The sequence below is a fragment of the Globicephala melas genome, chromosome 4, assembly GCF_963455315.2.
Source record: "Globicephala melas chromosome 4, mGloMel1.2, whole genome shotgun sequence".
Taxonomy (NCBI): Eukaryota; Metazoa; Chordata; class Mammalia; order Artiodactyla; family Delphinidae; genus Globicephala; species Globicephala melas.
In genome coordinates, this window is record NC_083317.1 from 71,498,208 (window position 1) to 71,520,891 (window position 22,684).

A 22,684-nucleotide genomic window follows, 5' to 3' on the forward strand; every position below is an offset into this window, starting at 1 on the left:
GCTTTTCCCAGGTACACAGCCTGGCGGAGAAAGCGCTGGGCCTAGAAATCAGGTGTCCAAACACCCAGACTGGCAGCCAGAATCCCTTTCATTAGGAAACACTTGCTCATCCACCAAGAGTATCTGATGAATTTGCTTCCAGTCTTTTAAAACTACATAAATATAATTTTAAATTATATTGAAATATAGTATGATTTAAATAATATAGTATACATTTAAATTAAATTATACATGAACACATTCTTTTAAAAATTAATTTCATTACCTCCTGGGTATGCTGTGGTTATTCAGTGTTTATTGAATGAATGAATGAATGAATTTGTATTCCCACTATCCCAGTTCAGGCCTCAGTCTTTTTATAAGCTTCTCCATGAATGACAGGAACAAGTCTTTGATAGGTACCCTCCTCTGGATATCCCTTCACGGAGTGCCCTTCCTCCCCATACCCACCCAGTCCTACCATGGGCCCCACAGAAGGGACCCAGGGGCAAGGAGGGCAAACAAGGCTGCTCAGAGAATTCCCCTAATCCTGCTCCTCTCGAGGTCAAGGCTGGCCTTGGGACACTCTTTGGACTAGACTTAGGACAGATCTGGGACATCCAGATGCCATCTCCCCTGGATCCATGTCCCAGCACCCTGCTCAGAGGCTCCCTCACACTAAGTGTCTCTTTCATTCAACGGCTGGTTTTGCCTTTGCTTTTTCTCTCTCTTCCCCGTGGTGCTGGGGCTTGGAAAGCCCCTGAGCCTCCGGTGGGACTCTAAGGGAATAATTCAATCATACAAAATTAAGGCTAGTTTGATGGGGGAATCCTTTCACGATGTATACAGATAGCAAATCATCATGTTGTACACTTTAAATATCTTAGGATTTTACTTGTCAGTTATGCCCGATAAAAAAAATAAAAGAATATTAAGGCCAGAGCCTGGGAAACGGGCAGGGCCTGAGAGCCTGAAGACGGAGGCTGGGCCAGGCCCAGCACTGCTGAAAGCAAGGGAATGAGTGAGTTCTCCAAGATGGGGCACACCCCAAGGATGGGACCTGGGAGAGATCCTGGCAGGAAGTGAGAGAAAGAGTCATAGACAGAGTATCCTTAACTCAGGGGGAGAGTCAAGAGGGTGTCAGATACCCGAGATCAAGGGTAAAGAGAGAGTTCAGGAAAGAGGGTGTGGCCAGCAGCGGGAATGCAGCTGAGGATGGACGGACAGTGGCCTTCCCTTCTTGAGATGGGTGTGCACCAGCGTCCCCTGGGAGCAAGCTTGGGGCCTGGCTGTGACCAGAGGCCCTCAGGCTGGATCTGGTGCTGAGGAACCTCCCGGTGAGGCTGGACCCTCCACCAACCCCCAGGGATGAGTGCCCAAGACCCCACCGAGCAGAATCAGGGTGGGACAGAAACCAAACAAAGTCCTCCTTTAAAGCCACCTGAAATTCACGTTTCGGGAATGTTTGACTTGGGGCTTCTCTTTCCTGCAGCAGGATCTTTAAAGAAAACAACCCTTTAAAAGCCTCAACTCCAAAGCACAGAGCCCTCTGTGTGCCTACCTCTGGTCTCTGCTTCAGGAACAAACCTCCCTTACTCTTTGGTCTGGAGTAAAGACCAAAGTAAAGTAAAGCCCCTGGGCCAAGGTGGGTGCAGCCCACGTCCCTGCCGAGGGTTCAGAGTCGAACCATCACAACCAGATCTTGAGGCCTTCCAGAGGCTTCCACCCCAGGGGCTCAGGGTGGCTGGCAGATGGGGGCGTCATCTGGGAGCAGAAAGGGCCATATCCCTGCCCCAAACCAGCCAGCTCTTCCCCTCGGGACAGATACTTGGTGGGGAAGAGAGGGAGCTGAGAAGTCACGCGAGGAAGGTGACCCAGGCTGGGAGTTACAGTGAGGCGGCCCATCCTCAGCCTTGGCCACTTCCAGATGATCCAAATCCAGAGCCTGCAAAACGGCAGGGGAGACGTAGACAGAGGGACAGGGAGCTACTCCTGCCAGGCTCCCCAGGCCCAATCTGGCCCTCCCGCTGCTCCCTTTCCAGAAGCCCCGTGCCCGTGGGGCTGTGGCTGGTGTGAAGAAGTGAAAGTCCAGAGCACCTTCCCATGGTACACTGTGTCACCCCCAAGTGCCAGAGGTAGCCGGGCCTGGGCTCGAGTTTCCCTTCTGCAGATGTGGTAACAGCGGCTCTGAGAGGCTAGGGGCTTTCCCGGGGCCACACCACAGGGAAGCACAGACCCTGCTTTCCAACCCAGGTCTCCTGATGCCCCATCTTGGCATCCCACTGCCCGGCCAGGCAAAGGGCAAGAAGGAGAGTGTCTTTCCGTGTTGTGTTTGTCAGGAGCTGAAGAACAGCTACCTAGGAACAATTGGTCAGGGGACTTTCCCAGCCCAGATCGGCACTGCCCAGGGATCGGTACTCTTGCTTGGTGACCTAATGCTCTCCCCATCCCGGCTACTAGGGGACAGATGAAGTTCAGGCACAAGACACTAATAGGTCCTCGAATAAGCTCCGCCCGGGGCCCCATCCACCTCAGGGCTTGTGCCCAGACCAAGGACCCTCCTCCCTGGCCACTAAGCCATGGACTCCCAGGAGGGCAGGGCAGGAATAGCCCCAAGGATCCTCCAGAAAACTCTGTCCTTACAGATAGGGAGATGGAGGCCCGAGGACTGTCCAAGGTCATGCCCACAAAAGTCATAGCATCTTCCCCACAAATCATTTTGAGGATTAAATGAGATAATACAAGCCAAGCACTTAGCCCACAGTTTGCATCAAAACGATTGTCACTATTGTTGTCACTTTTGTGAGTTTGCCTATGGGAGCCAAGTTACCAGGCCTCCAGGAGAAGAAAGAGTGCCCTTCCTGTTTACAGTCCAGGCCTCTGACCCATCCGGCCTCTGACCCACAGCGGGTGGTGGAAAGGGCTGAGAAGCAGGAGATGGGGACCCAGCCTCGCCTGGCCTCTACTTAGCTGCGTGACCCCAGGGCAAACCCTGCTGAACCTCTCCCTGAGTGCCAGTGCCTTGGTTTTCTTCTCACTGAGAAATAAGCTAGATATTCAATGTGGGAATACCCCTTCCAGTGTGGGAATCTCCAATGTCAGCAGCAAAACGGTCCCAACCAGAAGCAGCTGAGAAAGCGTGTGCCTGGCTTGGAGGAGGCCCCGGTCAGAGACAGACAAAGGCGCCCTGTGCAGGCCCTGCCTCTGGCCTGGCCCAGAGTTCTGGAGGTTTCCATGCCCAGGCCCAAGGGCTTCCAAGAATCACAGTTGAAAGTTATTACTTGAAAATTGTCAGACCGTTTACTTTGTGTTCCTGGAAGCTGTTGTCCAGGAAAGGTGGTGACGGATCGGGAGAGAGACAGAGTGAACACAGGAAGAGCGTGGAAGACAGTGAAAGGAGGAAGAGGGGGAGGAGAGAGAGGAGATGGAGTGGAAAGGTGAGAAGAGGTGAGGCAAAGACAGACACGGACAGACTGGGAGGCTACAGAGAGAGGGCAGAGCTGGCAGAAGCGGCAGCGGTGGCTCTGAGCGAGGCCCGGACACAGGGTTCAGATGACCACAGCTTTGGCTTCCTTCAGCCCGGGCACTGCCCGGCCTCGAAACAGATGCAACAGGGTGCTTTCTTAAGCGGAAACCTCCTCTCCCATGAAGGGGGGCAGAGCCGTTGGGTGGTTATCTTGCTGTTCCCTTGAACACATTCAGCCCACACCTCCATTCCCCGTTGGCCGGGGGGACACAAACATTGCTTGATTTTCTGTAAAACACCACAAACCTCCCCTCCGAAGCAGCCCTTCTCCTTTGCTCCCCGGCCACCAGGAAACCCACACCAAACGGCAGCCACTGTGACTGGCATCGCAAAGGCCCTAGCAGGTCACAGAGTCCCGACCCAGGCATCACCTGGTTCCTAGTGCGGCGACAATCACTACCATTGAGTAAGCACCTACCACGTGCCCACGCTGGGGTCAAGCTCTCCACGTGCGCTGCACACCGAATCCTCATAAAGGCACAGTAGAGGCAATGATTCATCCCATTACACAGCAGGAAAGCAGGCCGGCCGGCTGGCTTCAGAGCCCATGCCTTAGCCACTACTCTAAGTTGAAATAAAATATAACTGCCTGTGAAGCACAGTGTCGTGACAAAGGCTAAAGGAGCTTGGCTCTGCCGCTTAGAAGCAGTGCCACCGCGGAGAAGTGGCCTGTTTGCTCAGTTCGGTTTCCGCAACTCTAAGACAAGAATAACAACTTCGGGGGTTGCTGTGAGGATTAAAGGAGATCATGTGAATCACTGAGCCCAAGCCCTAGCCCGGTGGGGCTCAGTAAAGTTTTGTTATTCAGGACAAACCGCGCTCGGCCTGCGGGAACTGGAGGAGGATGTGGGCGTCGCTGGAGCATCACCTGGGTGTCAGGCACGGTGCCCGGGTGCCCAGGAGGGTCAGCCAGCGAGGGGCCTGTACTCTGGGAGGTATTAGGATTCTGGCCCCCCGATCCCATGCCGCAGCCACCTCCTCTGTCCTATCTGTCCCACCCTCAGCCACTGGCAGGGCCCCCTTGGGTGGGGTGGGCAAGGCAGGGCAGGGCAGGGCTGAGCACAAGGCAGCAGGGCGTCATTATCGCTCCCAGCAGAGCTGGGGTCAGGGTTAAGCCTGCCTTCTTATCAGGTCCCCAGGCCCTGTGCTAACACGTGCTGCCTGGCTCTCTGGTGGCTGGTAGGGGGGCCCTGAGGACGCTGCTCAAGGTCTTCCTCCTCTGAAATGGTCCCTGGAGCAGGAGTGGGAGAGGCAGCCCGGAAACAGAGAGCGCGCCTGGCTTGGACACCGTGTCACCCTAGGCAATCCCTTCCCTCTCTAGTGAAAATCTGTGAAATTGAGGGTGGAGGGGCAGCTGGATGACGTGACCCCTAAGTCCCTTCCAGCTCTAAAGAGTTAGGATCCTGTAGCCACCTGTGAGCTAGCCACCATGGTCATCCTGTTTACAGACGAGGGAGCTGAGGCCAAGCAGGGGGAAGAGACTCGCTCCCATAACATACTAGTTGGTAGCAAAGCTGAGTGACACTCAGGCCTCCCAACTCCTGGCCCAACGCTCTTCCCACCCCACATACACTCTGACCTTCTAGAAGGTCATGGAGGAAAGGTATAGAGATGACAAGGGGGTGGCTGCTTCCAGGCTCCCCCTCCTTTCTTCAGGTTCCAGGAGTGGCCTGGGGACCTCTCAGAGGGGCTCCAGACATGTGGGCACCTGGCAGCCCTGCAGGGTTGGGGCCCAAACCACTCCTTGGTTCCTGTCCAAGGGAACGCAGGGACGGCAGGGTTTCCAGGCTGTGTGTGGAGAGCTGGCCCCATTTTCGGGCCCTGATAACACCCCTCCCCGTATCAGTGGGCCAAGGACTGCGAGGGGTGTGTCTGGGCATCAAGGGCAGGTTCGGCAGAAACGTGGAGGTGGAAAGGGAAGGTGGTGCAGCTCAACTGAGGCCTCCAGCCTGGCCGGAAAGAATCTCTGAGGGCGCCCAAGGCTTAGGGGAGACGGTGTGGGGAGTCACAGGAAAGGGTGAGCTAGGTCTGCTTACACCTTCAGGAGCAGAAGAGCCTGATCCAGGGGGCTTTCCTAAAGAAATCCTAGAAATGTCAGGTTGGGAGGGCCCAGAGACCCAGCATCTACATCCCAGAGCAGGAGGGGACATGGCCACCTCTGAGAATCTGAGGGAGGTTACGTCCTTGCCCAGTGAGAAAATGAGGCCCAGGCTGTGGGGGGAGGTGACTCACGTGTGACTGAGGACCTGCGAGGCCCTGCCTGAGACAGAATGAGTCCCCTGTAGAGCTGGAGACAGGGACCCGGTAGGTACAGTCCTGATGAAGCAGCCAGGACCACGGAAGGACGGCAGCAGGTCAGGCAGGACTGGGCCACCCCAGACTCTGTGGCCCGGCCTTCTCAGTGCCCTGTGGAGCTGGGGTTCTGGGCAGGCACCATTTGGGCACCCAGCCAGTTCCATGAATATCCCTCCATCCAGGCTTTGGCCCAGGTTCCTGAATCTTCTTCCTCTCTGGCGGAGACCCAGACCACCCTGAGGACTCCCATTTGGGAGGAGGACTGAGGGCCTCTCCTCACTGCTGAGCAGCCTGGGCTGAGCTGAACACACACACAGAGGCCACTCACGCAGATCTGTGTAGCACATACACCCTGCGGTCTGGGGCTCAGAAAGTCTCATGCCCTCATCCCCTCACCCCGTGACCATGGACTGTGGGCTTCCCAGACAGGAAAACCTGCTTCAGCTTTAGGTGTAAACGTGGCCCTAAGGATTTTAAATGTGGCCACTGAGGCCATTTACAACAAAGCTGAAACTGGGCTGCCTTTTTCTATGGCAGTGAGTACCTTGCATCCCTCCCCAGAACCCAAGGTTAACCCTGAGAGAGCTGAGAAAAGGCTTGAACCCCAAGGGGGGCTTGGGACTGGGGAGACCCTGGGACCAAGGCAAAGGAGAAAGAACTGGAGACCCTGGGTTGAATGAAGCTGGCCAGGAGCCGGAGAACCAGAGCCACAGGGGTGGGCGAGGCTGGGCCTGGGGCTGCCAAAGACAGGGCGGGAGGAAGAGGGAAGGGCAGCTTTGAAGGCGTCCCAGCATAGAGAGAAACAGAGCCGAATCCTGCATCGTAGGTCACCCACCTCCCCAGACCGGGCCCTCAACACACAAGCACATGTGCACACACAGACACACACCTTCACAGGCCCCCGGGGTGCTCATCTGACCCTTTGGTGGTGTCCTTCCCTCTCACCTTCACCGCACCCCACTTCACCTGGGTACACGGGGGAGAGGAAGCAGTGTGGTCAGTGTCCATCTTCACCTCCTAAGGCAGCAATTCGGTAACTTCAGGGTGGTAGGATCCCATGCAGCACTTGACGGTAATTCAGGTTCAGATTCCTGTCCTCCCCCCACCCTGAGCTTCTGAGCCCGTGGTCTGGGGCCCAGGTAATTCTGAGAAGGTGGTCCTTGGAGGGATGCTGAGTGGCCTGCTAGCTGTGTGGTGGAGAAAATCATCATAATCCTACTGGCTGCATTCATTGCGTGCCCACTGTGTACCTGGTGTTTCTCACGAACCACCTCGTTTCATCCTGACAGCCTTCCTGGAAGGTGCCGTTATTTCCATTCCCAAAGTCACGCTCTGGCCACTAGAGGAGCCACAGTTTGACATGGTTCCCTCCATTCACCCCAACCTACCCACACACACAGACTCACAGAGCCTGGGACCCACGCCAGGGACAGGACCAGAACCAGCATCTGACTCCCCACAGCAGGAGGAAATGGCTGGGTGAGACCCACCTGCAGGAAAGTTGCAGGGTTGGTCTGTGACGGAGAATACTCCCACCCACCCACCCCACCCGGGATGAGGCAGGGGGACCAGCCCACCCGCGAGGCTCCAGGGGTCACGGCTGGACCGGGCCAGTCTTGGCGAATTCCCAGGTGACGGGCGCCCCCTGCAGCCAGACAGGGGTGGTGCAGGGCAGAGGGGGGACTTCGGGCTCACACCCCGGCATTACTGGGTTTTCTCTTCCATAGTCTCCAGCCGTCGCTGTGGCTGTTATGGTTGCCCCATTTTAAGGATGAGAGCAAGGTTGAGTGTCTTGCCCGAGGTCGCAGAAGGCCCTGGCTCTTCCCTCCCAGGGGCTTCGTCCCAGCCCTTCAGAGCCCGCCTCATCCACACTCCCTCGCATCGAGGACAGACAGTGCAGCAGGGCAGTTGTAGGAGGTTGGCAAAGGGTATTTAATGGGCTTTGGGGGGGGGGTGGTCTCAGCACTCCCGCCAGGCGAGTGGGCAAGGGCAGGGCACAGAGGTCTCCACAAGGGGCTCAGGAGGTGAGGTTCGGCTGCGGGGGCTCCTGGCATCTCCCAGTGCGAAAGGTCAAGAGGTAGGCGGAGCCTCGTCTGGGGGCCTCTCGCAGCAGGGGCAGCACCGGGCTGGCGTGGAGCTAAACACACAGTGGGGGGGATGGGGGCTCTCCCTAAGCCCCGCCCCGCAGGCCACCCATTGGGGAGCAAGAAACTGCCCAGACTGTCACCCACCAACAGGCAGAGCAAAGGGAGTGGGATGGCACCCCAGAATGTCACTGCAGGGGCTCTGGAGGGGCTGTGGGTTACCCACCCCTACATCACTCTTAACGCTCCACTTCCACGTGGTTCATAGACTAGGCTTCAGAGTAGAAGGTGCCTTTTAGTAAAGGAATTCCCCCTCTCCCACCCCCGCCAATTATAAACCACTGGACTAGTCTCAATCCTCATAAATAGCTGAGGAAACTGAGGCCCAGAACTCGTAAGTGACTGGTCCAAGGCCACCCAGCAAGTGAGTGGTGCAGCCTTTTCCCTTTGTGTCTCCAGGGACCCCTGGTGTGTTCTGGAGGCCTGTGACTCTACTGTCAACACTCTTCAGGCCTGTAATGCCCCTCTCTCGAGCTCTAAGTGCTCCAGCTTCAGGGCCAGCCCAACACTGGGGGGCTTCTCCCAACACCTGTACAATCTGCAGACGCCCCCTCCCAACACACACAGGCACACATGCATGCTGCACACACACACACACACACGCACACGCACACACTCCTCACCTCCTGGAGGGCTGCAGCCTCACCACTCCCTGGGGGCCCCTTGCCTGGTTGGTTGAGACCCAGAGGTTGGGACTGGGGGCCAGACCCAGGCCCAGGGAGGTCTGGGGGACTGTGCGCGGAGGGGCACATCGGGAAGTGAGGGTTCTGCCTGGGCACCCAATCAGGCCCCACCACTCTCTGCAGCCAGACAGCTTCGGCCATGTACCTGGGGAGCAACAAGCCAGATGCGAGTGGTTGTGGCCCTCCTGGCCTGGTCCCCCTCAGCCTGGGGAGCACACAGCCTGGGCATGGCCCTGCAGGGAGCTGTCACCAATCTCATCCAGGCTGCCATGCCCCTCTAACCCCATTTCTTGGAGCAAGAACCCACAGAGGCAAGGAAGGGGAAGCTCCAGAGACTCCCACAATGCCCTGGAGAAAACTCCAAAAGAAGGAGAATAGTGAGCGTAAGGTGCTGGGAGCTATGCTAAGGGGCCAGCGGAGACGCCCCAGCTTCACCCCGCCCCACCCGCGCCAGGGGCCACCGCTCAGACCTCTGCTTTGCCAACTCACTTGGGTCCCAGCGGTGCACAAATTGTTAAATACCAGTTGCTGGCACAGCCATGGTCGAAGGGGTTGTGTCCTTCCAGGTATCGGCACTGGGCGGGGGTGTGGGGGGTCGAGGACAGGAAGAAGAGCTCAGATCCAGCAGGACTGGGCAGGCCACCCCCACCGGCCCTCCCTGCACCGGTCAGCTCAGCCCAGGGCTGCAGCAAGACTCCAAGGACAGAGGAGCCAGGAGAGTCAGGCGCGGCGTCCCCAACCCACTTCTGAGCAGCTCTGGCACTGCACCCACCTCTCCTGCCTGCTCAGGGATCCCTCCCCATCACCTTGTATCCCCTTTCGCACTGTCCTCCCCCACTGTCTCATTTGGCCACACACATCCTCCTGCTACCTCCTTCCAGATCCTTTTGGTTCTTCCTTTTGCTGATAAACTACTCCAAAGACAGTTCTCCACCCATGTTCCCTCAACTCCTCTACTTTCCCACATCTCATTCTTCCTCAAATTGTGCCTTCACTGAATTTCACTATCTGGAAGGACAGTTTGTGGTGCCTAATCCTATTTCCCTAAGCAAAATCACATGGCCTTGGAAATCTGGGCTGAAGCTCCTGAGCACCCAATGCTTGACCAATGTCAAGCCCAAAGGTCAAGTCCTCCCCTGGAAACTCTTGACCAGGTTTTCTCCTCCTCCCCTCCTTCTGCCCATCAGCCTCGCCCCCTCCTCCTTCCCAGCACAGGCTGAGTCTCATGGGGACCTCAAGAGCCTTAGCTACAAAGTGCTTGTCACGTCCTAAAGTGGCCCAAGAGCACCTCTGCCCACCACCAGCTCGCCTGTGTCCCATGCCCTTAACCATTGTGATTTTTTGAGTTCTCCCTACTTTAAGGTGTTTCAAGAACTTAAGGGAAACTGGCATTCTACTCTCAATTTTAATTAAATGGTTAGAAGAGTTTGATTAAACTTACAATCAGAATTTTAAATCTAGAGAAATAAATTTTGATTTATTAGATGTACACGAAGAATAGAAAAATGTTGATTGCTCAGTGCTTAAAGGGATGGGAATTGTTTAATGAATTCATAAGAACTGACTAATAAAGTAGAGCCCTTCCTCTCCCCATATGGGACCCTCAACCATGAAGGGAATCCAACAGCTCGGAAGTTCCCAGACCGTCCTCTCTCACCGGCTTCAGGCCTGGTCTCCTGCTCCAGTTCTGTATCTCAAACGCCCTCATGCTCCACAGACCAAAACCAAAGTGGGTATCTACTCGCCCCATCTCCTGCCCAATTCCCTGCTGCCTCTGCTCTCTCTCCCCTTCTTCCCCAGGGATCGGGGAGTCAGACTTCTCTCTCTTTCTCTCTTTCCTTCTCTCCCAAAGCATTATGGATTCCTTTGTTTGTAGGTTCACTCATTTGTTCATAAATATTTGGGGACCTCAACACTGTTCCAGGCATTGCTCTGGGGACTGAGGACACACCACAGACAACAAGGCCAGCCTTAACTTTCAGGGTGCTGAGGGCAGTTGGGGAGTGGTCAGGGCAGCACAGAGAGGGGATTGGTGAGAAGAGCAGGCCGCCCGGCCAACACTCCAAGGTGCAGGCAGGGAAGCAGCAGCCCAGGGCAGCAGAGAGAGCTGGACCCTGAGAGGCTGGGGAAGGGCCACAGCAGGTACGTTCTGTTTCAGATGCTGCTCTGTGCAGCCTGGAAAGATTAGTCTGAGGATTGCCCGCTGGCTTTGGCCACTTGGAGAGTGCAGCATCAGTATGACAGTAAGGACGGAGGCTGGGCTGAAGTGGGCTGAGGAAGGTGAAGAACGACGCTAGTGAGCACAGCCAATGCTTTCAGGAAATCTGGTTGCGCTGGAGGGGAGAGTACAACAGGGGAGGTCTGCGATGTTAAGGGATGTTTGCTTTGTTTTTAAGATGTGAGAGACAAGAACATGTGTACTGATGATGGGAAGGAATGGCAATAATGATGACCTATGGGGCACTTACTCACACCAGCCACTGTTCTATGTATCTCACACACATTAACCCATGCTGTCCCCTTTTACGGATGGGGAAACTGAGGTACCAGATGGCTAAGTAACACAGCCAAGATCTCCCTGCTGGTGTGTTGTGAAGCTGTGATTTGAATTTATGTGGTCTGGCTCCAGAGCCCTCGTGATCTAAGCAAGTGGCCCAGCAGAAGTTGTGGTCAAGGGATGGAGGTAAGAAGGCAATAAAGTTGAGGTGTGTGAAGAATGCCTGAAATGGGTTCTGGTAATGGGAAAGAGCCCTGCCTGGTGAATCACAGAGTGCAGATCACATTTAGGTTTCTTAAGGCTGGAGATCCTGGATTAGGACAGCCCCATCTGAGCAGGGGAGGGAGGGCAGGCCTATGGCCTGACCTGGGCTAGAAGAACCACAGGACGTGGGAAGGAGAATGCTGCCCAGGAGAGGCTGAAATGAGGGACTGAGGCTGGAGAGAGAAGACATGCAGACCACAGGGAGCTGATGAGTCAGGGCTGCACAGAGGAGTCACAGGTGGGCTGGGAACCAAATATGGGTGGGGTGGAGTGATTAAGTGGTGACTGGAAGGATGGGAAATGGTGGGCAAAGAGGGTTCCTCTGTCCTTTCAGCTGTCTCAAGGTCTCAGGCCCCTCCCTCATTGATGTGACCTACGACAGTCTTCCTAAAACAGCCTTTAGTCAAGTCATTGCCATGTGGAAGGAATCCCATGGCAAGGGTGTTCACTTTTACCACTCCTAATCAACACAGTACTGAAAGTCCAAGACAGTGCAGTAAGAAAAGAAAAGGAAATAAAGCCATACACGTTGGAAAGGAAGAAATGAAACTGTCCTTTTCACAGATGACATGATTTTCTATGTAGAATCAACAAAAAAACTATTAGAACTAATGAGTGAGCCTAGAAAAATTGCAAGATTCAAGACTAATAAACAAAAATCCATTGTATTTTCTTATAATAAACAAATGGAAATGAAATTTTTAAAAATTATAATAGCACACAAAAATGAAATACTTAGAAAAAATCTAACACAATGTAGTCAAGATCTACACGATGAAAACTGTAAGACATTAATGAAAGAAATCAAAGAAGCCCTAAATAAATGGAGAGTTATACCACTTTCATGGGTTCAAAAACTCAATATTGTTAAAATGTCCATTTTCAAAATTGATCTCTAGGTTTAACACAATCCAAATGAAAATCTCAGCAAACATTTTTTGCAGAAATTGACAAGCCGCTTCTAAAATTTATATGGAAAATCAAGGTAACTAGAATAGCCGACAGAACTTTGAGAAAGAACAAAGTTGAAGAACTCACATTGTATGATTTCAAGACAATATAAAGCTACTAAGCGAGGCAGTATGATACTGGTAAAAGGACAGAGAGTCCAGAAATACACCCACACCTCTATATTCAATTGATTTTTGACAAATGTTCAAAGGCAACTCAATGGAAGGATAGTCTTTTCAAAAAATGGTGAACAACCCATAAGCAAAAAAAAAAAAAACCCATAAGCAAAAAAAAAAAATCTTGACCATACCTTGCATCATATACAAAATTTAACCCCAAATGAATCATAGTCCTAAATATAAAACCTAAAACTATAAAACTTCTAAAAGAAAACGTATGAGAAAAATCTTTGTGACCTTGGGTTAAGGAAAGATTTCTTAATTACACACCAAAAGCACAATCCATAAAAGAAAAAACTGATAGAGGGACTTCCCTGGTGGTCCAGTGGCTAAGACTCTGTGCTCCCAATGCAGGGGGCCCAGGTTCAATACCTGGTCAGGGAACTAGATCACACATGCCGTAACTAAGAGTTCGCATGGTGCAACTAAAGATCCCATGTGCCACAACTAAAAGATCCCATGTGCTGCAACTAAGATCTGGCAAAGCCAAATAAATGAATAAATAAAAATAATAATAAAAGGAAAACGTATTTAAAAAAGAAAAGAAAAAACTGATAACATACTTCAAAATTTAAAACTTCTGATCTTTGGAAGACACTGTTGAGAAAAATGAGATGACAAACCACAGACACGGAGAAAATATTTGCAAACCACATGTCTGAATCCTGAATAAATAAAGATTTCTTAAAACTCAATATTAAGAAAACTACCCAATTTTTCTAATGGGCAAAAGACTGGAACAGATATTTAATCTAAGACATACTGATGGTAAATAAGAACATGAAAAGATGTTCAAAATCATTAGTCATTAGGAAAATGCAAATTAAAACCACAATGAAATGTCACTACACATTTATTAGACTGTCTAAATTTTTAAAAAAACTGACAAAGCCAAATGTTAATGATGCAGAGCAACTGGAATTCTCATGTATTCCTTACGGGAATGCAAAATGGTGCAGCCATTTTGGAAGACAATTTGGCAGTTTCTTATAAAGTTAAACATACAGTTACCATATGACCCAGCAATGCCAGCCTTAAGTCTATACCCCCCCAAAAATGAAAACTTGTGTTCACATGCCTGTACACCAATGCTTATAGTGGCTTCATTTATAATCACCCCAAATTGGAAGCAACCCAAATATCCTTCAATTGGTGAATGGGTAAACAAGCTGTGGCACAGCTATATGATGGAATACCACACAGCAATAAAAAGGAGGAAGCTCCTGATGTGGGCAACAACATGGATGAATCGCAAATGCATTATGCTAAGTGAAAGAAACCAGACTCAAAAAGCTATGATTACATTTATGTGAGATTCTGAAAAAGGAAAAACTATTGGGACAGAAAACAAATCAGTGGGGACTTCCCTGGTGGCACAGTGGTTAAGAATCCGCCTGCCAATGCGGAGGACACGGGTTCGAGCCCTGGTCCGGGAGGATCCCACATGCCGCGGAGCAACTAAGCCCGTGCGCCACAACTACTGAGCTTGTGCTCTAGAGCCCGCGAGCCACAACTACTGAGCCCGTGTGCCACAACTACTGAAGCCTGCGCGCCCTAGAGCCCATTCTCCACAAGAGAAGCCACCGCAATGAAAAGCCTGCGCACCGCACCGAAGAGTAGCCCTGCTCCTCGCAACTAGAGAAAGTCCGCGGTGCAGCAACAAAGACCCAACGCAGCCAAAAATAAATAAATTTAAAAAAAAGAAAAGAAAACAAATCAGTGGTTGCCAGGGGCTGCAGATAGGGAAAGAAACTGACTCAAAAGGCCATGAGGGAATTTGGCGGTGGGGGGGGTTGGGGTTGATGGAACTGTTCTAAATCTTGGTTATGGCAGTGGTTACAGGACTTATGAGTTGGTCAAAATTCACACAACTGTGCACGTAAAAGGGTAAGTTTTACTGTATGTAAAGAAAAAACCCTATCAAGGCTCCCGGGTTTCCACTGCACCAAGATTAAATTATCCACCTGACTTCTTTGCCTTTTAAATCTGGCCAATCCCAGGCAGACCACTTGCCCATGCCACAGCTGCTCCAAATAGAACTGTTTCCTCATCATCCTATCAACATTCCACAGGCTTTCAGGCTTCCCAACTTTTCTAAAAGCTTTGCCCATCACTGCAATGCCCTTCCCTCGATTTATGCCCGTCCGAAACCACTAAGTGGCACGTCCTACCCTACACTGAAGTCCTCACTGAACTCTCAGTGCTCTCTCTGAGTCTGTGCTACACAACGTAGGCAGGCCCCTCTCCCAGAGTGTTCGCGGGTGTCTGGCGAGGGTTACTCTGATTTCCGGTTCCTTGTCAACGCAAGTGCAGGAGGCAGCCTTACTCACCTTCCCGCCCACAGCTCAAAATAATGAGCACGCGCCTAGCACACAGTAGCGCACCTTCGACGCAGCGCACCCAGGAAGGAGAGTGACCACCAGCCTCCAGGAGGACGTGAGATCTGAGCTGAATTTGGGTCTGGAAGGACTAATGAGGCACCTTCGAGAGAAGTCAGGCCATCAAAGACCAGGGCGTTGCAGAAAGCGGAAAGTGCGGAAGTCCGGAAGGGGCAAGGTGACCACCCACAGCCCGATATAGTGGCGCCCCGCTCGGCCCCACGTACCTTGCCCTCGTAGGAGCGCTCGGCCGCGCTCACCGACATGGCCTGGATCAGCAGCAGCAGGAAGAGTGGCACCAGGAAGCCGGCGGCGGGTACAGCCACCACGATGCTGCGCACCGGCTAAGGAACAGCGCCTCCGGCCAGTCCTCCTCGGCCCCGCCCTTCACCCACCCCGACCCCAAACTGCCCCGCCCACGAGCCCCGCCCACCCTCTCTCTGCGCTCTATCCCAGTGTAAACCTCACCTCACCCTGCTGTCCAGGCCCCTGTGCCACCTCTAGCACTTCCCCTCCTTGACCCTGCTAGATGCTCACCCCTTCGCAGTTCCTCCTATCCCCACCCACTTGCCCGACTCTACCCACCGTCACCTAGTCCCACACTGGTCCTCCCGAGCGGCTTCGCGGAAAACCCCGCCCACCACTACCTCTGCACCGCCCCCTCCCCGTGACCCCCCTCCTCCGCTGTCTCCGCCCTCCCCACAGCTCCCCTCGTGGGTCCCGCAGCCCCTCAGATACGCAATAGCCTTGTCCATGGAGAAGGGCAGGTGGGTCGTGCGCACCAGGAAGATCAGACAGGTGACCAGCATGGCACCTGAGTAGAGGCATAGTGACAGGACGAGCAGCATAAAGAAGCGAAAGTTGCGGTGACCAATGCAGTTATTGACCCACTTGCAGTGGTGATCAAAGTCCTAGGTGAGAGGGAGAGGGGGACCTCGAGGACCCAACCTCTGACTCAGGCTCCGTTGCCCCCAAATCTGAGGCCTTACCCCCACCCTCTAAGCCCTTGGCCTCATGCACTGGCTCCCATTCCTAGGGAGACACTGAGCCACAAAGTCCCTAACACTGCTGGCATTTCTGTGGTTAGAGCACCATACGGCTCTGTGGCTCACATAGTTTCATGTCAAGAGGCCTTTAGAGCCGGGGCCAGCTAGTCTTCTCTGGGACACATCCTGGTGTAACTTCAGGCAGGACATAGAATATCTCTGGGCCTCTGTTTTCTTAACCACCGGATGAGCCTAATAATAACATCCTTGCCCAGCCAGTCTCCCAGGATTGTAAGGACCAGTTAAGACAGCACATTGGTAAACTGTTGCAGGCTGTGCACTTAGAGCCCAGGAGACCAGGAGACCCTCTGGCCTGGACAGCCAGAAGAGGACAGACAAAGTTCCCCTGGCCAGGCCTGCAACCTGCCTGAGGGCCTCGGGCATCTAGTGTCAGTGAGCCCTCGATAAGTCAGGGGTATCTTTCCTTCCCCTGGCCTGACCAGGCCCAGCATAGATGTGGATGCCCCTCTGCATGTCAGCACCAGTGCAAGAAAGGGCCAGCCTCCCAGGAAAGGTGCAGGCACAGTGGCAGTGACTTGTATGAGTGACCAAGAGTGACTGGGAATTACTGCCACCCTTGGTCTTTAGCAGTCCTGGAAGTAGTTTCACACTGACCACAGGCCCCCGTGTGAGTGGGCCTCCTGGTCCCCGGCAGGTGCTGGGAGGGTAGGTGGGCAGGTGAGAGGCACTTACCTCCACACAGATGTTGCACCAGGGGCAGTGGTAGGTCCGGGGCGGACGGTGGAAGCAGCACTTAGGGCACCACTGCAGGCGGAAGGCCCTGTGGTTCACCCATACCACATGCACCATCGTGGGGCCCTGTTCATTGGAGCCTGGCATGGGAAAGGGATTGAGCAGCAGCAAGAGGCCCTTCCGTCAGTCTGCTGCAGCAGAATGGTGTGGGCACGCAGCCCCACAGCATCACTGGGCTCCAAGAAGGGTGGGGACCAGGTGGGCAGGGGACTCCTTAGTCCCCACTGAGCAAGCTGGCCAAGCTTAGAGAGGCTGGCAGTCAAAGGGAAGGTGGGTTTCCAGCCCGAGGAGTTCTTTGAGAACTCAGGCCTTTGCCACTGTGAGCGATGCTTTAAGGAATCTGTGTGGTAGGAAGGAGGAATAGAAAACTGAGTGGTTGTGAAGAGCTGGCTTCTCTACCCAGCCTACGCTAGCCCTCCCCTCCAAGGCTACTGGAAAACCTCCAAAGTTCTGTTTTTCCACACCTCTGTGGCTTGAGCACACGAGGACATGGGGTGAAGGGGTCCTGAGGCCCCAGGCGGGGAGATGGAAGGAGCACTTTAGGAGTCATCCCAGCAGGCAGGAGCCCTTCGGGTGCTGCCTCCTTCTCCCAGGGGGCCAATGTCTCACCTTGATGCAAGATGCCAGGGTCTGAGAAGTTGAGTGAAACGAGACTGAAGAAGGTGAGGATAAAGAGGAGGCCTGTGACGATGGGAAAGGCCCATTCCCCGTTCTGGGCCAGCCACCTGCAACTGAGACCAGAGCAGGAGTCAGCCCTGATCTGGGGTGGCCTGAAGCTCCCCCAGGACCCAGTCCACCGGGTCAGGACCCCCAGACCGTAAATCCTGGTCTAAATATCCAGGCTAGTGACAGATCCATAGAAACTCCACCAAAGGTCATCGAGTATTACCAGCCACCCGCAGCTCCCAGGTGCACCAAGCACTCTGTACCTCTGTGCCTTCGCACGTTCAGTTCCCTCTGCCTAGAACCTCTTCCTTTCCCTGACCCCTCTTCTATACTCTCCCTGTCTCCATACTATCGTTATGTGTTTTCCTTTCTGTTGCTCTGTAAGAAACCTGTCAGCTTGTGTGGGAGACTTACGGGAATGCGAAGAAGAGGCCACTGAAAACGACCAGCAGCACCACGTTGAAGGCGGCAAATAGGCTCGGGAGGATCCAGGGCGGTGGGGCCTGAGGCGGGCTATGGGGCTCCTTCAAGAGCGGCATGGCTGGACCTCCCATGGCCCCAGGGGAGACTAGGGCCCCCAGGCTCCCTCCCCACTGCTGGCTCCAGGGGCCCCATGGCCACAGCAGCCTCAGAAGCCACAGCCCAGGGTGGAGGGAAAGAAGTCGCAGTGTGACATCACAGAGGCTGAGGAGAGTGGGGGCTAGGGGCCCTTCAGCAGCCCTGTCTGCCATCTGTGACCGTCACTTCCAACAGCAAACCATACCCCTACTTGTGCTGGGGACAGAGAGGTCCTGCCCCTGCGAGGTTCGAGACTACATGAGATTAGAGCAACACGTGGGGAGAAGCTGGGTGATACTACTCACCGTTTCAGGCTCAGTGCTAATCAAAGCAAACGGTGTTCATTGTTCTATCTCCATTTTTTCCTTGTTGTTGTTACAAAATTGCACTTTGGGGGAGGAGGCAGCTAACTCTTCCCTTGTTTCCAGGTTTGGCTTCACAACACAATTCTGGTCAATGAGACATAAGTGGATGTCTGAGGGTTTCTAGAAAGGCTTTTGCTTTCCTGATAAAAGGGGGAAAAGACACAGTTGGTGCAGCTTTGCCCCTTTCTTCCTGTTTTGAACCTGGACGTGCTGGGCTTGGTCCACCTCGACCCATTAGGCAATAAGTCAACATGGGACACGAACAGAATGACAATAATGACACTGAGTCACTGCCCCAGCCTTGAACCGCCTCCCTCTGAGCTGTTTATTATGTGAGAAAATAACTGGGTTTTCTGTTACATACAACTGATACTTGTCATTTATTTTAGTCACTGAGCATCTGAACCCCTCTGTGTTTGGAGGATCCCTGAACTATAAGTCTTGATGAAGGGCAAAGACTTTCTCCATCCCAACTGAACCTGAAAATGCCAGATACTTGCATTCGAAGCCTCTCTTGCAGCTAACACACAGACCTGTGACTTGGGTGCCACCAATTAGCCTCAGATCTGCTACCACCAACCAACTGAGGAGTCCACTGAGATGCAGCAACTGTCCTTTTAAAACTTAGATCGTGGCCTCCGATTAGAACCTTCCAACTGCTTCCCTGCCAACTCAGAGTAAAGTTCAAAGTCCTTACCATGGCCTTCAAGGCCCTCCCTGACCTGGCCCCACTAACTTTCTGACCTCATTTCCCAACATTCAGCCTCATACTCACTCCACACTCGCCAGGCACACTGGCCTCCATGCTGTTCCTCAAACACACGTGGTATAGTCCAGTCCTGGGTTCTTCACACTTGCTCTTCTCTTTCCCTGGAATTCTCTGCCACATATATTCACAGAACTTGTTCCCTCACTTCATTGTATTCTTTGTTCCAGCGGTGCCTTCTGCCGTTATCCACATGCCTACATCTCCAACTGTTTCCCTACAATAGATTCCTAACAGTTGGATTTAGGGCCAATGAATACGAATATTGAAAACATATTTCAGAGTCGAGTCGTTGCCTTACCTGACTTGGACGTGTCTCTCGCCTGCGTCCACTCTTCGCGTCCTGTCATTCCAGTCTTGTGCTGCCCAGTGCCCGCCTGCAGGATGGCCCACGAGCAGATCTGCTACTCGAACAAGTACTTCGATGAGCACCACGAGGTGCTGGCGTGTCATGTTACCCAGAGAACTTTCCAAACATGTACCCTAAACCCATCTGATGTCTGAAGAGGAGTGGAGGAGACTTGGGAGTCTAGGCTGGGTTCATTACACGATTCATGAGCCAGAAGCACACTTTCTTCACTTCATACGACCTCTTCCAAAAGGCCAACAAAAATGAAGTATATCTGGGGATCATCAATTAAATCTTTTTAAATTTAATGTATATGTGTATATAAGGTAGTATTCAGTGAATACTTGGAAAATGTACAAATGTACAGATCGTTCATCCATGTCTCTGCATGAGCTCTATTCTTCACAGCAACAGAGCTCAGTTAAATGCAACTGCAGGTAGGTTAACTATAAGGTGGTTAAGATAAAATTTCTTCTAGCCAGTTTTTCTCTTAATATAAATGCCTGTTTGACTTTACCTGTTACTTTTGTTAAATAAAGTTTGTATGTCACATTTTAAGAAAATTTAAAATAAAACATATTTTACATAATTTACAAATGCTTTCTAGAGAGTTTGTGCACGTTTATACTATTATGACCATACCCATATCATAATACTAACACTATAATTAGGTATTAATGTAAAATAATTTCTCCAATTTTATAGATGACAAATGATAACTTGATCTTTTAATTTATATCTCCTTAAATTACTTATGAAATTAAATATTTTTATATATCTATAGGTCATTTTATTGTAGTTTTGTGAATTGCCTGAGCTCTTTTTCTTATTGTGGTAAATATACATAACATAAAAGTTATGTTATGTATAAACCATCACTACTATCCATTCCAGAACTTTTTCATCATCCCAAGTGGAAGCTCTGTACCATTAAACAGTAACTCCTCATTCCCTCTCTCCCCAGTTCCTGGTAACCACTGTTTTACTTCCTATCTCTATGAATTTGACTATTCTAGGCACCTCACAAAAGTGGAATCATACATCTGTCCTTTTGTATCTGCCGTATACCACTTAGCATAATGTCCTCAAGGTTCATCCTTGAGCTCCAGCAGTCTTGGAAGTTGGTATGTTGTAGCATGTATCAGAATTTCCTGGCTTTTTAAGACTGAACAATATTTAATTGTATGTATATGGCACATTTTGTTTATTCATTCATCCTAAACGTTGATGGACGTTTAGGCTGTTTCCACCTTTTGGCCATTGTGAATAATGTTGCTATGAACATGCGTGCACAAATGTTTATTCAGGTTCCTGCTTTCAATCTTTTGGGTCATATGGTAATTCTATGTTTAGTTTTTTGAGGAACTGCCATAGTATTTTCCATAGCAGCTGCATTATTTTACATTCCTGCTAACAATGGACAAGGGCTCCAATTTCTTCTCATCCTTGCTAACACTTTTTGTTTTCTTCTGTTTTTGTTTGTTTGTTTTTTTACAATATCTATCCTAATGGGTATGAAATGATATCTCATTGTGCTTTTGATGGGAGTGTTGGGTTTTTCTTTCTGATTTGCAGGAGCTCTCTTATATTAAAAATTTTGCTCGTGTTTATTACAAATATGTTCCCAATTATTGTTTGCCTTTTAATTTTGCATGCAATATTTAGTGTATAAAGTTTTTGTTTTTATATAATCAAATCTATGGATCATTTCCTTAGCATCATCTTATCTTATTTCTATGTCTTTCCCCTCCTTCTATCTGATAAATATTTAACTATATTTAACTCCTTCTATCTGATAAATATTTAACTATATTTCTTGTTTTCTTTTTCATTTAACTCTTTAACCTACCTGAAATTAATGTAAGGGTAAGATACAAGGTAAAGGTCTATCTAATCGTGTATTTTCCTCATGTCGTTATAATCGGTTGTTCCAGCATCATTTATCAAATAAGCTTTCCTTTCCCTCTTACGACAGATACTAAGTTCTTCATGTGCACTAAGATCTGCGGGTAGCACTATGAGGTGCCTCCCAGAACCCCCTTCAGGAATGAAGATCTTATCCCCCCAGTGGCTAGAAAACAGCCTCAGCTTTGGGGATTGCCTCCCCTAAAGAAAATTGCCTCACCCAGGGTCCCACCTCCTTCCAGGGGCAGGTTGCATCCAAGGAGTGGTCCAACATGAGGTTATAAAGGCCCAGACACTTTGCCCCAGTGCAGGACAAATCCGAAGGGCCATCCTAGCCCCCATGTGACCTTGCAGTTGGCTGAGGCTTTTATTAGGCCCTTACCACAGATTGACTTCTCCCTTTGCTCAGCCCTGCTTCCTTCCCTTTCCTTTCTTTCCCTTGCCTTCCACAGGTGTTGGTCCCAAAATCATCCCCTAATAAACACCCTATGTGCTAATCTCTAGAGTTTGTTTGTGGACTTTTCTTTCATTGATTTATTGAATTTAGCACCCTGTATTTCAATGTTTGTAGTTTTAGAATTCAGGAGCCTTTTTGCGTTCTTAGTTGTCATCATCTGAATCCCTAAACTTATAATGTTGTGTAGTAAACAAAAACATCAGAACACAAAAATATTCACTAATGAATGAGAAATGAGGCCCCACTCAAATATCACCTTTCCTTTAATACTAGCATCTTCCTTTTACATCTCAACTGCAATGCAAAACAATGCCAAGTACAGGTACGATGACAACTTATTGCAAAGTGACATTTTAAATCTTGCAAAAGAAGCAGCATCTTATGATGTTGATAGGCATTATATTAGAATGCAATTTAAATTTTTTTAATTTTAAAAAACTATTTTTATTAACACTGGTTTTAACATTATATACTTTTCATGTGTAGGACATTATATTTCCAATTCTGTATACACTTACAGTATGTTCACCACCAAAAGTTTCCATCCATCAACATGCAGTTGATCCCCTTTATGCATTTCATCCTCCCTCCCGCCCCTTACCCTCTGGTAACCTCTTGGTTACCAAACCAAAACTGATTGGTTTTGGTTTGATTTGGTTCGTTTATTTATTCTGGGTTTTTTTTTAAAGAGATAATATTATTTAAATGACCCCCAAAGTAATCAACCAATAAGGGGCTAGTCTAAAACAGCTTAGAATTGAAGAATGGGATATCAATAAGGTTGATAACATGGTAGACTCTTCAAAAAAGAATGCCTAAGGCTTCACTGGTAAATTATACCAAACGTTAAAGAATAATGAACACCAGCCCTTCTCAAACTCTTCCAAGACATAGAAGAGGAAAGAAGAAAGAACACTTCCTAA

General features: G+C 50.8%; 1 protein-coding gene and 1 pseudogene across 1 annotated transcript; one reads left to right on the plus strand and one right to left on the minus strand.

Moving 5' to 3' along the window:
* Positions 1–7,817: 7,817 nt before the first annotated feature.
* On the minus strand, positions 7,818–17,915 carry ZDHHC19 (zinc finger DHHC-type palmitoyltransferase 19). The gene is made up of 8 exons (XM_030859519.2): positions 17,776–17,915; positions 17,305–17,426; positions 16,636–16,775; positions 15,635–15,807; positions 15,124–15,229; positions 9,117–9,202; positions 8,568–8,772; positions 7,818–7,937 (listed from the first exon to the last, which is right to left on the minus strand). Exons 1-8 carry the CDS (start codon positions 17,913–17,915, stop codon positions 7,818–7,820), a joined length of 1,092 nt encoding a protein of 363 aa, XP_030715379.2.
* A 1,519-nt stretch (positions 17,916–19,434) lies between these two features.
* LOC115853199 (cyclin-dependent kinases regulatory subunit 2 pseudogene) lies at positions 19,435–19,666 on the plus strand (annotated as a pseudogene).
* Positions 19,667–22,684: the final 3,018 nt, after the last annotated feature.